This window comes from Takifugu rubripes, chromosome 20 (genome assembly GCF_901000725.2).
Source record: "Takifugu rubripes chromosome 20, fTakRub1.2, whole genome shotgun sequence".
Taxonomy (NCBI): domain Eukaryota; kingdom Metazoa; phylum Chordata; class Actinopteri; order Tetraodontiformes; family Tetraodontidae; genus Takifugu; species Takifugu rubripes.
Genome location: NC_042304.1, coordinates 4312294 through 4325745, shown reverse-complemented (window position 1 = coordinate 4325745; position 13452 = coordinate 4312294). Strand labels below are relative to the sequence as shown.

Below are 13452 nucleotides of genomic sequence, written 5' to 3'. Positions count from 1 at the left end.
CTGTAATCGATTTATTGATTGATTAGAGGCGCAGGCGCTTTCAAATATAATAACACAGCAGCTGAGCCGATAAATGTCCCGGACGGATCAGGACTTACGCACTACTGCCATCTGCTGGACGCTGTTAGAACGCTTCGCTCCTCAAACCTCAAGCACCTGCAGCCAACATCTGAACCAGGGGTGGCCTTCTTGGGTTTCCATAAGCGTCCCCGCTGAAGAAATAGAATCCTCCAAATCACCGCAGAAACTTAAATTCCGATGTCATAAAGGCCAGTTCCCAATTATACTGTTCAACACTTTGCTCGAGAGGATCGTTACGCCAACATCCAAATATGATCTCACACCTTTGTGACCGTGAGCTGGTTTAGCCCAGAAAAACAGCACCAGATGGACAGCAAAGCAGCAAATGTGAGCCTCACAAAGACAGGAGCCGCTAACTGTCCTGAGGTCACGACCTTGGAGACATTCGGCTCTAATCGGGGCAAGAAAATTAGCAAATTAACAAATAAGTCTTTCCTCAGTCGGCCAGATTCCCCGACAACATTCCAAAGCTACAGTCATGTGTACGATTAGTTCTCGCACAGTCACAGATGATTATCTTTACTAATTCATGATCATAATTACAAGCAGATGGAAAATACATATGTGAGTGCTCTCATGGCACTGTAGACCCGAAAGTCTTTAGAGAGAGCGCCTCCTGCTGGTGACAGCAAGAGCAGTCTGTCAATGCCAGTGATTATGATGATAATTGATAGTTGATCTGACCACCATAATAAATCCACCGTTTAGTGGAAGTTGCTGTTAACACCTTCCCTGATTATTGAGATTAATATGACTCCATAGAAATGGGAACATCTGCTCGGTGTTTAAGATGATGTGGATCCCCTCATAACACTTCCCAGGCCAACGCTGACTAATCTGATGACTCGGTGGGAATCCACTGGGATTTGAGCAGATTTCTTCCTCTCCTCCAACCAAAAGACTTTACATCAGCTCAGAAGAATCCAAGGGAAAAGGATCAAGAGTCTGAATGTGCCACGATGGGTCTGTCTGGGAAGTTTGTCTGGAGAGGAGAGGAGAGGAGAGGAGAGGAGAGGAGAGGAGAGGAGAGGAGAGGAGACCATGGGGTGACAGAGGCCTGTCAGGTGATCATGTTTCTGGACCCCGGCAGCCTTGGCTTATAGCAGCATAACTAAGATGTTGACCTAATGATTAGACGACCCCCTAAGTATGATAATTTGTCTGTCTATGATAGTAACTGGAACTACAGAATTAGTGACAATAAGCTTTTTCAAAGAGGAAGGTTTAATTTTAAGTCTAATTTTAAAAGTAGCGATGGAGTCAGCCTCCCGTACCTGGACAGGGAGCTGGTTCCATAGCAGGGGGGCCTGGTAGCTAAATGCTTGGCACCCATTGTACCTCTAGAGACTCTGGGAACCACAAGTAGACCAGCATTCTGAGAGCGGAGCAGTCTATTGGGCTGGTAAGGTATCACTAGCTCCTCCAGGTAGGATGGAGCTAGGCCTCTGAGGACCTTGTAGGTCAAAAGAAGGGTTTTAAAAATTATTCTAAATTTAATGGGCAGCCAGTGAAGAGATGCCATTACAGGAGTAATGTGATCTCTTTTGTCAATACCTGAACTCTGGCTGCAGCATTTTGGATCAGCTGGAGGCTTCTTAAAGAGTTGTTTGGACACCCTGATAATAAGGAATTACAATAGTCCAGCCTGGAAGTAACAAATGCATGGACTAACGGTCATAGGATGATCGGCGGTGGAGGAGACAGAGGGAGAAGGGAGCTTCTTTCCTCCAAAAATGTATTTTTATTTACCAAAAATAAAGTGGCGTCAGAAGATGCCAGGCTAAATCCATACAATAACATACAGACCCTGCACACTTTTACACACCACAACTTTGACTCTTTTGCCAACAATTTCTTTTTTTTCCAAAATAACAACCAACCAACTCAACAACAAACAACCCCGTCTGGGGCCTGACAGGGCTTATACAGCTGTAGCCCCTCCCACAGGTGAAACCAATTATCAAAATGATTACGCTAACTAATACATTTACAAACTCAAAATAACAACTGCGAAGAACATACAAAATTTGCATAAAACGACCAAAGGAAATTTCCACCACCAAAAACCACCCAGTGCATAGTAAAATACATGTTCAACCTACTCTGATAAAACACCCCCGCTAAAATAGATTGTGCCATAGAACCCCGCGAAACCCCTCCATATATACAATCATTGAACAGTTCATCGGTTTCCCCGTACCAGGAAGTATGTCCTGCTGGCGAGTGATACATGACAAACAAATAAACCTTGACGCTTTTAAACAGCCATAGTGTGTGTGTGATTCTTTGGGCAATGTTAAACAGACGGGAGGTGACACGGTGAGGCAATATGAAGTGCGTTGTTAATTTGGGTGGAAATAATTGTAACATAAATGCCGGTTGGCCGTGCCGTGCATGTCGGCTACAATGTATTCCAATAAGAAGCTATGGTAAAAGGTGGTGTGCGTGAAATGCTTAAACCAAGTAAACCAAGACGGAACGGAATGGAAATGAAATGCAAACGTGTGTGCGTAAGTGGCACGGCTCACTCCGTGACACTAACTTTTCAGCATCATGCCATGTCAGTAGTTTCCTGATCTTTGTGATGTTCCTCAGGTGAAAAAAGGCACTTCTAGAGACTGTTTTAATGTGGAAGTAGGAGGAAGGCCTCATGGTACACATCCTCATTTGAAGAACAATGTGCCACAGCATCCCCTCTTAGCAGCTCCTCATACAGGAAAAACAAGACATCCATCACGAGGTTATGATCAATCTTTATTTATATAGTGTCTGTTACAATCAGAATTGTTTCTAGGCGCTTTCCAGAATCCCAGGGCCTGACCCCAAACAAGCAACAGTGGTAAGGAAAAACTCCCCCTTAACAGGAAGAAATGCCATGTTTTTAATGTCACGCCGCGATCGACCGGTAGATCGTGATCAACGTAATGAGCACCCCTGCTGTAGATGAATACAGAAGGGGGGGGAGCAGCAGAAAAACTACACAAGAAATAACATCACTTGTCTGCTTGGTGAGGAGGAGAGGAGAGGAGAGGAGAGGAGAGGAGAGGAGGGGAGGGGAGGGGAGGGGAGGGGAGAGGACAGGACAGGACAGGACAGGACAGGAGAGGAGAGGAGAGGAGAGGAGAGGAGAGGAGAGGAGAGGAGAGGAGGAGAGAAGTGGAGAGGAGAGGAGAGGAGAGCAGGGGAGGGGAGAGGAGAGGAGAGGAGAGGAGAGGAGAGGAGAGGAGAGGAGAGGAGAGGAGAGGAGAGGAGAGGAGGAGGGGAGAGGAGAGGAGAGGAGAGGAGGGGAGGGGAGGGGAGGGGAGGGGAGAGGAGAGGAGAGGAGAGGAGAGGAGAGGAGAGGAGAGGAGAGGAGAGGAGAGGAGAGGAGAGGAGGGGAGGGGAGGGGAATAATAATTTTTTCTATATCATATCATTAGTTTCTTTTGACGTAATCCAGCAGCTTGTTTGTGGTCACCATGACTACCAGCTGCTCTGATCTGTTTACATTGTGCTGATTCAAGTTTCATCTGTCCAAACAGTCTAATTTCAGAACCTGTGAGAGTTATTTTTTAGATTTCATTCATCCACATGGTTTATACTTTGTTGTTGTTGTTGTTGTTGTTCCTTGTATTCATGGCTCACGTCCTCCTCCTCACATCTTCTGTCTCCATCATCATGACTCTCTGAGTGGTGTCGCGTTCAAACATTGACACGTCCTCGTTTCCCCCGTAACCTCTTTGCAACAGCCGCACGTTTTTATCAGTGTAGGTGTGTGTTGACTGGAACGGTGCCAGGAGCAGGTCAACGAGACCCGAACAACTGCACAGAGCACACACACACACACACACACACACACGCATGCAGATTATTTGGGAAATTGGCAGGCTCCAGTCCTGATCCCTGAGGCGCGCCGGTATATCTTTAAAATAATAATAATAAAGATGCAAATCCAACAGGGAAAGACGAGATGAGATATTTAAATATTCAGAGCAGAAACCGTCGCTGTTATCCACATTACGGACACGTCTGCGTGGGAATTATGAGCGGTGCGTGCAGCACCAGCTCAGCTGGAACAGCTTTGTGGGTCACCAGCCGGTTATTAATATTCATATAGCGCTTTGCGTCGGGTTATAAATACACAGGTGTTCTCAGCTGAGGAAACAACTGGAAATGGCGTCAGAGTCTGTGGACGTTGCAGCGCATTTGACCACATTTGTGGGAGCTTCAACAACCGTGAGGTCACCCAGCGTTGCGCCCTTTGACCTTGTGGTTGCTGGCGCACCTTCGTTCCACCAGCCAGACCGTAATCAGCTGCAGACAGGAAGTGTCTGTCGGACTGGATGCTTGGGACAGTTCCAGCATCTGATTATTCCGGTGTGGCTCACGCTCCTGGAACGCTCCTTTAGTTTTATTGAAAGGCCAACAAACACCTCCATTATTTATCGTTGGGCGTATTAACCAAGCGGAGAGGCCTCCACCCGTCTGTGGCCTCTAGCTGCTGCTGGCCACGCTGAAAAGATTTATGAGTTCTTCCCAGCTCTGTATATTAAAGCGCTCAGGAGTGTTGCAGGTGTCAGTGAGACCTCCTCAGGCTCAGCAGGTCCATGATGAACCTGAAACACACACATCCTTGTACTTCTATCTTTGTGAGGACTTTCTTAGGCGTTACCCAGCCCTCTCACCAGAACCAGAACCACCATATTCAGGCCTGGAAACACTCGCAACAGAGAACATCCAGCACTCACATGCTTGTGGTGTGTTCAAATACGCACGCGCAGCCATTAAAAATTTCGCAGTGTACTTTAGACAAGAGTGAAGCATTTTGGAGGGTGTTTAAAGCTAAAACTAGCAAAACTAATGAAAGCAGCAGCGTCTCCTGGTCTTTCTTTTCAGTCCTGTTACATACGTGAATGTGTCTGTTTCTGCTCCTCTTCTGCCCCCCCGTTCTATCACTCCCTTCTACCCTGACCATCAGCAACAGGGTCCCCACATATGAGTCTGGTCCTGCTCAAGGCTTCTCCCTGTTAAAAGCAAGTTTTCCTGCTTTAACTGTTGCTTGTTTTGGGGGTCAGACTCTGGGTTTCTCTAAAGCAGCAAAGGACAATTTTGATTGTAACAGACACTATAAATACAGCATAGTTCAATTGAATTAGCATGAATTGAGTTAGCACGTTGCTACTCATGGTGATATTCAAGGTTTCACGACCATGCAGGACTTTAGTTAGTGCTGATCTAACGTGGGTAAAGGCAAGCGTTAGCACATTCACACAGCACACATACGTGTACGATAAGTTTAAAAAATAAGTTGACGGGGCAACTCTTTTCAAATTTAATGTGTGCTGTTGGCAGAGAGCCTGACCTCCAGGGATGTCCGTCTTTCTTTAATTTTGAGGAACACAAGCGTTCGCTCCATATTGTGAGCTTCAAGCAGACGCGCTTCAGCGGGAAGGTCCAAAGATCAGCAGAGATATTAGAGTCCATCTCCTGGAGTCTTTGAGTGCTTATTAAAGTTTCACAACTCCTCCAGCATTGACAGTCCTTCAGTTTGGAGCGGAGACTGATGTTGCTGATCCGATAGCGATGTGGCTAGCATGAAAGCAGAAACCTTTTGGAAATGAGCTGTGTGAGGGCACTCATTTTATTTGAATAGTCACACCATTGGGGACCTTAAGGGAACATAAAGGACCCAGAGACGTCCTGATAATCGTCCCACATCAGTCGCGGCAGAGAAACGCTGCTTTTTCCAAGGCTGCTCGTCCAAATTCCTCCTTTAAGTGTTAAATTCAGTAGCAAATTTGAGCTGTGGGTGGGAGGTGTTGAGCACAGAGCGGTCTGATTTAACCCGGCAGGCAGGTTTGGGGGTCATTCGCCAACAGACAGTTAGCAATTAAGCCTCATTAAGTTAATTTCCTTTTGATGTGTCAGACCCTAAATCAGCGATCTGCTCGCTCCAATCGAATCCCACAAAAACCAGAAGCGCGGCCTCTGAAAGTGGCCGACGAACGGAACTCGCTTCCATCTGCCGCCACATATTTGGGTGTCAAAGTGTCACGCTGGCCTTCGTCACGTTCCCGTCCCGACCGGACCCTGATCTGCTCTCCACCTGTTGGGCCGCTGGAGCTGCTTTCTACATCAAGCACGTTTCTTTTTCGCTGCTCTTTATATTAAAAAAATGACCTTGTAGAATATTCCGGCCCACAGTCGACCCCGTGTTTGATTTGTGAGTCAAGGGAGCCGGGATAATGACAGGGGCCCCGCTCTGAACACGACCAGTGTTCTGTGTTTATGGGCCCGAGATGCGAGCCAGAGCAGCGGCTAAACTGTTCTTCATTTAAGCAGCACGGTTCTCGTTAGGCGGCGGGTTGTCCTCTGGGGGGGGGGGCTCACCAGGAGCCTCAAGGCCCCCAAATGGAGTCGATTACCCGTTAAACAGCCACTGTTTGGGACCCGGTGTGAGGTGTCCCCTTAAACGATCAGACGAGGTGTGAAAGTGATGTCAGTCAGAGGCGGAGAACAAAGGCGCCCTCTTTGGTTTGCCTGAGCGACGACGGGGGCGTTTCCTTTGTCGTGGACGCCACCGTTTTCACAACCGCACTTGGCTTTGATTTCAGTCCCGACTCTCCCGATCTGCTCAAAAGCAGCCAACTGTAAAAGAACGGGGAAAATGAAACCCATCCGTTGGATCGTTCCACACATATTGGTGTTTAATATTTGTTTGATATAATAAGTTGTGTGATATTTGCTTTTTTTGGCTCCTGGACTCCAGTCCAGAAACTGAGAAGCTTAAAAAAAGCCAAAATTGCTGTGGAAAATGAGCCTTTTTTTAGATTCTCCTTTTCATGGCTGAGTAGATGTAAAGGACCAACGTCTGCTCTGATAATTAGATTAAAGGCAGCCCATTTATCACAACGCGCATTAGGGAACAGGAAAGACTGGCGTAATGGTCTCAGACTGGAGACGGTCCGTCACCTTCAGCCAGGGAGAAACAGGAGAAACGCAGCAACAACCAGCAGCAGACGCTTCGACCACATCAGGATGAAAAGAGAACAACTAAAGTAAACTTGTGGCTAATGTGAAGCTTTGTTCCACACTCGTCAAACACTGTTGAAGAAAAGACCCGAACAGGCCAGAGAGGCTCCTGCTGCCCTCACACACTCAGACCTTTGTAATTTTAATGAAATAACATAATAAATGAAAAGACGTTCTTCTTCTCCGGTGGAACAGAGGACGTCGGCAGAGCAGTAAAGTGTGATTTACATCCCGGCGGTCTAATTGGCAGCTCTTCCTCCTTCCACAGGTGGCGCCAGTCACATTTCTGATGTATCTGAAAGCCTTCAGAGATGTATTTGGCCCTAAAAGACGCTGGTGTGTTTCAGGTCATTTATCTCTCCTGAATAAGGAGGAGCGCTGCTCCCGTTTCAAACGGTGTTTTATTTTTTAGCCCTAAAAACTTGTGTAGCTCAGCAAAAAAAAGCTGTGGAACAGTTTCCAAGAGGCTGATAACGCACCGGCCCGACCACTTTATCCAGCGTTTCAATCATTAACGCGACGTGTTTGGATTATCTGGGCCGCTGGGGGTCATTTTTAACCCTCTCGATGCTGCCGTGCGGCCTCAGTTATCATGTTAGCGTGTCTGAACTCTCCTGTCTACACGCTGCTGCGTGTTTAGGCCCGGTTTATGAATGCGGTGACCTTCGTGAGAGCCAGCATGGTGGGTTCCTTCACCGTGAGCTGTAACCTGAATGTCTCACCGTCCCATTGTTCTGTTACACAAACACAACACATAGATCTCCCGAGAGCGAAGCGCGGAGAGAATTATCTCGCTTGAGAAAACACGACAAAGGCTCCAGGCAGGAGAACCGCAGCGCCAATATTACCTCCCCCCGGGACAGGAGTGAGGAATTGGCTCCAGTCTGAGCGAATGTATCCGTTATTAAAGCGGGGGAACGGTGTTTGGGTCCGGTTCTGCAGCTCTGCGGTCACGGGAAGAAACCGGCACCGAACCCGACGCCTCTCGTTCTCCGCTTCCCCTCTTTTCCTCCCTGCTTTCCTTCACTCCCTCTTCAGCCACCTCAGCCGCTCTCATTTTCCAAAACCTCACAAACTCCCTCCAGGAACAATTTGTTCCACGCATACGTGCTGGATCTTATTTTAGACCCCCGCTTCACGTCTCCCTACAGATAAATGCTAAAATATTGGTTGTGGCATAAATTGCTTGGCGTCGACCTCTAGAGTGGTCAGCACCATGTGGGGGGAGGGGGGGGGGGGGGGTCAAAGGTCAAGGCCAGTGTTTCTGACAGGAATCTACTGGTGCCTGCAGATGTTCAGTATGACCTCATCCTTGTTAGTCTGCTACATGTCTGGGTACTATTTCAAACCACCAGAAGATTCCCGACTCCCCCGAAACTCCTGGCAAAGGTTTTCACACTGGAGAGTGTGTGTGTGTGTGTGTGTGTGTGTGTGTGTAAGCGCATAAACACATGGAAATTTGACATGAGGGAAACTGCAGAGCAGAGAATCGCCGCTGCCAAGTCAGCACTTTCGATCCCATTATTCAGATGAGCTGGTTTTTCAACATCAGCCCAGCACATTAAGGGAATATTGAACTAAAACAGGAGCGGCCAAGCCGGGCATCATTAGCTCGCGTGCACGCCGCTCGCCGCTGCGTCTCTTGTTTGATTTCTTTCCCTCCTGTGGGATAAAGGTTCGTTCCCATCGCTGAAGGTCACCTCCGCATCTTGGCAGCCCAAACCGGTGCATCTGCGGGAGAGGAAGGTTTTCCCAGCTTCGGCCGGCAGCGAGCGTTGATAACGGGCGTGCGCAGGTTCATTGCAACCCCGACAGACATCCTGAGGTGGTGTACGAAGACTGACAGCCAGTATACTGACAGATGGACGCCATGACGTGGACGTTTGGCCTCCTGCTGCTCCAGGCAGCCTATGGTGAGTACCCAGGCACACCTGCGGCTCTTCAGCGAGGAACTCTGTGCATTTCAGCCTGTGTTTGCAGTTTTTGGATGTGGCACACCTGCTGTCCAGCCCGACACCGGCAGGGTGGTGAACGGAGAGGACGCCCGCCCCCACAGCTGGCCGTGGCAGGTAGCAGAGCCTCGGAGCCCCCGCAGCGTTTAGGGCTCACGCTTCTTCCCTGACCGCAGGCGCCTTTTCTCAGATCTCCCTGCAGGTGAAACACGGCAGCCGCTACCATCACACCTGCGGAGGGACCCTGGTCGGACCTCGCTGGGTGCTGACCGCCGGACACTGCATCTGGTGACGCACCACCAAATGAGAAATTTGTGTGATTCGAGTCCCGTCGGGGATTATTAATCAGAGCCCTCGACGGGTGTGTGACAGGCCCGGAGACATCTACCGCGTGGTGTTAGGAGAGCACGACATGAGCACACAGGAGGGCACCGAGCAGATCAGAGATGTCTTACACATCATTGTCCATCCCAAATGGGACATCGACTTCGTGGCTGATGGGTGAGATTACTTGTACGTGTGTGTTTGGGTGTGTGTGTGTGTGTGTGTGTGTGTGTGTGTGTGTGTGTGTGTGTGTGTGTGTGTGTGTGTGTGTATGCTTAATGAGTTTGCCATGTTTTTTGCAGGATATTTCTAAAAGCAGCTTGAAAGATCTGCAGTGAAACGTAAAATAAACATGAATAAATAAAGTCACACCCCACATAAACATTAACAGTGTAAAACTTTACAGCTCCTCTTAGAAGCTGTAAAAATGCCAAACTCGACGCACCCTGTGGTTTTAATTGGTGTGACTGTGTGGAAATGTGTCCAGTTTCAGGTCACCAACAGACGTTAGCATCCACACTGAACCGCTGCAGAATGTTAAATATACATTATGGAAACAGAATGGAAACTTTTGTAACAACGTCTAACGACATTTGTTTGTCTCCCAGCAACGACCTCGCCCTGCTGAAGCTGGACAAGAGCCCCATCATGACCGACAGTGTGGGGGTGGCCTGCCTCCCGGAGGCCGGAGAGCTCCTCCCCCCCGGGACGGCCTGTTACATCTCCGGCTGGGGCAACCTTTACAGTAAAGTCGCCGCTTCGCTGATTTGTTCCCTTCTGTTGCAGGCGGGACCGAGTCCTGAATGAACGATATGCGTGTCGTTTGGTTCTGTCCTCCCCCCACAGCCCACGGGCCGATGCCGGACAAGCTGCAGCAGGCCCTGCTGCCTGTGGTGGGACACGGCGTGTGCAGCCAAAGCGACTGGTGGGGCTCCTTCGTCAAGACCACCATGATTTGTGCGGGTGGAGACGTCGTGTCCGGATGCAACGTGCGTGAGGAAGAGCAAAGAAGGGTGTCTCTAGCTGCGATGGAAGTCAGTCTTTAGCCTGTGTTCCTTTCCCTGCCTCCAGGGAGACTCTGGCGGTCCTCTGAACTGTTTGGGTCAGGACGGTAGATGGTTTGTTCACGGGGTGACCAGTTTCGTCTCTTCCCGGACCTGCAATGAAGTGAAGAAGCCCACCGTCTTCACTCGCATCTCAGCCTTCAGAGAGTGGCTCAGCGATGTAAGTTCTGCTGGTTCTCCCCCACCACCACTGTCCAGCGTCCAACGTCCTCTTTTCTCCACAGATCATGCTGCACTACTGAGGAGTCCATAATGCACAGCTCACACCGCAGCATCTAACAATAAACTCGGCATCTAAATAAAGTGCTGAAAATTTTGCCGTCTTTAAAATGAAATAAAAACTCAACTCTTCATATTTTATTGTGTGGTAAAAAGAAGACCGAAGACGTGAATTCAATGTTTTCTCTCAATCATGGCCAAGGCCGACGCTGCTGAACACACAGTAGTCGACGACATCGCCATGACAGCAACAGCAACGCACAGGCCAGATGAGGGGTCGGCTGCTGCACCTGAGAACTTTCGGAGACACGATACAGTATCAAGCATACACGTTTATGACTTCATTTGATAAATAAGACCAATTTCTTGGTGTAAAGATTGGACACGACCCAAGAAAGGACCCTTTTCTTTAATGGCAGAGAGGCTGGACAGGTCTGTAAACATAGATGCCCTCATCAGCATGAGATCATTCGACATCTGCCAGATGTTTTACCAGACTGTCACACTCTTCAGCGCGGTCTTGTGTTCAGGAGGCAGTCTGGGCTCCTCTTTGACTTCACCTGCTGGTACTAGTTGGAACTGCTCAGCGCTCGAAAGCTAGTCGGTCCAACAGCGCCATCGTGTGGGAGAAAGTGGCGAGGAGTGCGGTAAGAAGAGGTGACCGCAGATGTAATTTTGTTGCCTTCACTTGCAGTTTTCACCTGATATTGTCACGGACAGGACGTGTAAGTGAAAGGTGAAAGAAAAGCAGCATTTTAGGTTATACATTTTAGCCAGGCTTACAATTAGAAAATCAGGCTTTGGTAACAGCTGGTGTTTGAAAATTAAATTAAATATTAAATTGAGTCATGGTCATATTTTCTTCGATTTAGTCTTGTCAAACCCATATTTAAAATTTTTATTAGAATTTTGCCTTCCTATTTTATTAGGGAAATTGTCTAAAGGTCTACACTCTTACTCAGTTATGTCCTGGTGTCAGACGTGACCTCGGGGTCGCCCATTCATCGGCAGAAATAAACGGTCACCCACTCTCATACACTGGAGATGGTTACTGTTTAATAATATCCTGTTCAAGCACAATTAGTGACATGAGCAGTACAAGGACCAATGATCCTTTTATCACCCGAGCGACTCCACCACCTGAGCTACAGCTGCTGTTCTTCTGTCACTCCAGATAAAGGTCAAGGGTCAGTAAGGTGAGGTGATTCTTAGTGAGCAGCACAGCGAGGCGTGCAGCTGTGTGGTATATAAATCCACCTAAATTTACGGATTCAAACGGTTTAATGCAAAATTCACACATGCAGCCACAGATCGGACACGTAGAAAGCTGCGTAAACTTTCTTCACTTCTAAATTTAGCAGCTGCTCTATTTCAATGCAGGAGTTTCAGCTGGTTTGGGTGAGTTCTAAGAGCAGAGTTTTATAGTTTTATGGGTGACAACAGGCTGCCTACAAGCGTACGGCAGGGGGTGGCCTCAGCTACCCCTGACCCTCAGTGGACTATGCCAGCATGGCAATAACTGGCATCTGCTCAGCGGCCTTGTAGGCAATCATTGACTTCAATACCGCAACAATTCCCAGAGCAAAAACAACCTTCTGACCATTAGTTCCAAGAGGCTAGAGGCCATAATGCAGCACATTCTGCTCGGTCCAGTAAGACGAGCGTTACAGTAAAATACCAAAGTTGAGTAACAAAAATGAATCCATCACAAAGGTCACTTGGGCCTTTGCATAGTATTTATATTAGTCTGAGGGTGGAGAATTCAAGGCAGCATTCCAAAGGTTAAAGGTATGTCTCAGTTGACCCTTCATCATATGTGGGTCTTCTGTGGGGGAGGACCATGACAGTGAACCAAATGGGTTAGTGGATATATAACTAGGTGAATTATAAAAAAAAGAAAGAAGAAGAAGCTTTCAGCTGTTTTTTACGCTTTGCTTTCTGTCACACATCTGTCATGCACAGGACTGAACTGGCCCTCACTGACAAGGTCAAGGTCATGGTTGATCCACCCCCAATATTAGAGCCTCATTATAATCACAATTAATATACTACACTATACACAAGTCACTGAAACTGATATATAGAATCCTGAATTACAGGTTTGTTTTTAAAGTATCTCGTTGGTACAAAAGCTCTTGATTTTATGACCTGAAAGCAAATAATGAAGCCTCTGAATAAGCATTGTGTTATTACATCATTACCATGAGTATTACATCGTCATAGATCAAATACGCTGCTTACTGTCCATGCTTGAGAAATTATGTTGTTTTTTTTCTTGAACTCTTTGAACTGGTTTTATGAGTATAGCATTAAACTGGGCAATTCTTTTATAGCAGTTTTGGGAGTAACTCAGAGATCATTCCAGCTTAATGATTCACATCTATTCACACCATTTATTTTAGATGTAATATGCTTTGTTGTCACAGCGATATTGCAGCCCTATCATGTCATAAACCTCAACTAATGAGCAATAAGACTGCTGGTGTGTCCATGCTTGACACAAATGCGTGTGAGTGTGTGTTGTGTTTGGACCGGCTGATCTGTAGACAGGTGCTGAGTGTGTGTGTGTGTGTGTGTGTGTGTGTGTGTGTGTGTGTGTGTGTGTGTGTGTGTGTGTGTGTGTGTGAAACTTAAAATTACAAATACAAAATTTTGGAGCAGGTGCTGTGGCGATAGGAAAACATATTTGGATTTACCACCACGAGGGGGCAGAATTTCTAATTCTAGAATTCACCTGAGGCTGAGAGTGAAGGTGCTCACAGCAGCCTTCTAATCTGTACATACTGGATGCTATCACCTGT

At 47.6% G+C, this 13452-nt stretch overlaps 1 protein-coding gene across 1 annotated transcript; it reads left to right on the top strand.

Moving 5' to 3' along the window:
- The first annotated feature begins 8833 nt into the window (after nt 1-8833).
- LOC101069690 (chymotrypsin-like elastase family member 3B) lies at nt 8834-10787 on the top strand. The gene is made up of 8 exons (XM_003973915.3): nt 8834-9005; nt 9073-9161; nt 9235-9332; nt 9417-9545; nt 9977-10113; nt 10215-10357; nt 10440-10592; nt 10657-10787. Exons 1-8 carry the CDS (start codon nt 8954-8956, stop codon nt 10672-10674), a joined length of 819 nt encoding a protein of 272 aa, XP_003973964.3. The 5' UTR covers nt 8834-8953; the 3' UTR covers nt 10675-10787.
- The last annotated feature ends 2665 nt before the right edge of the window (nt 10788-13452 follow it).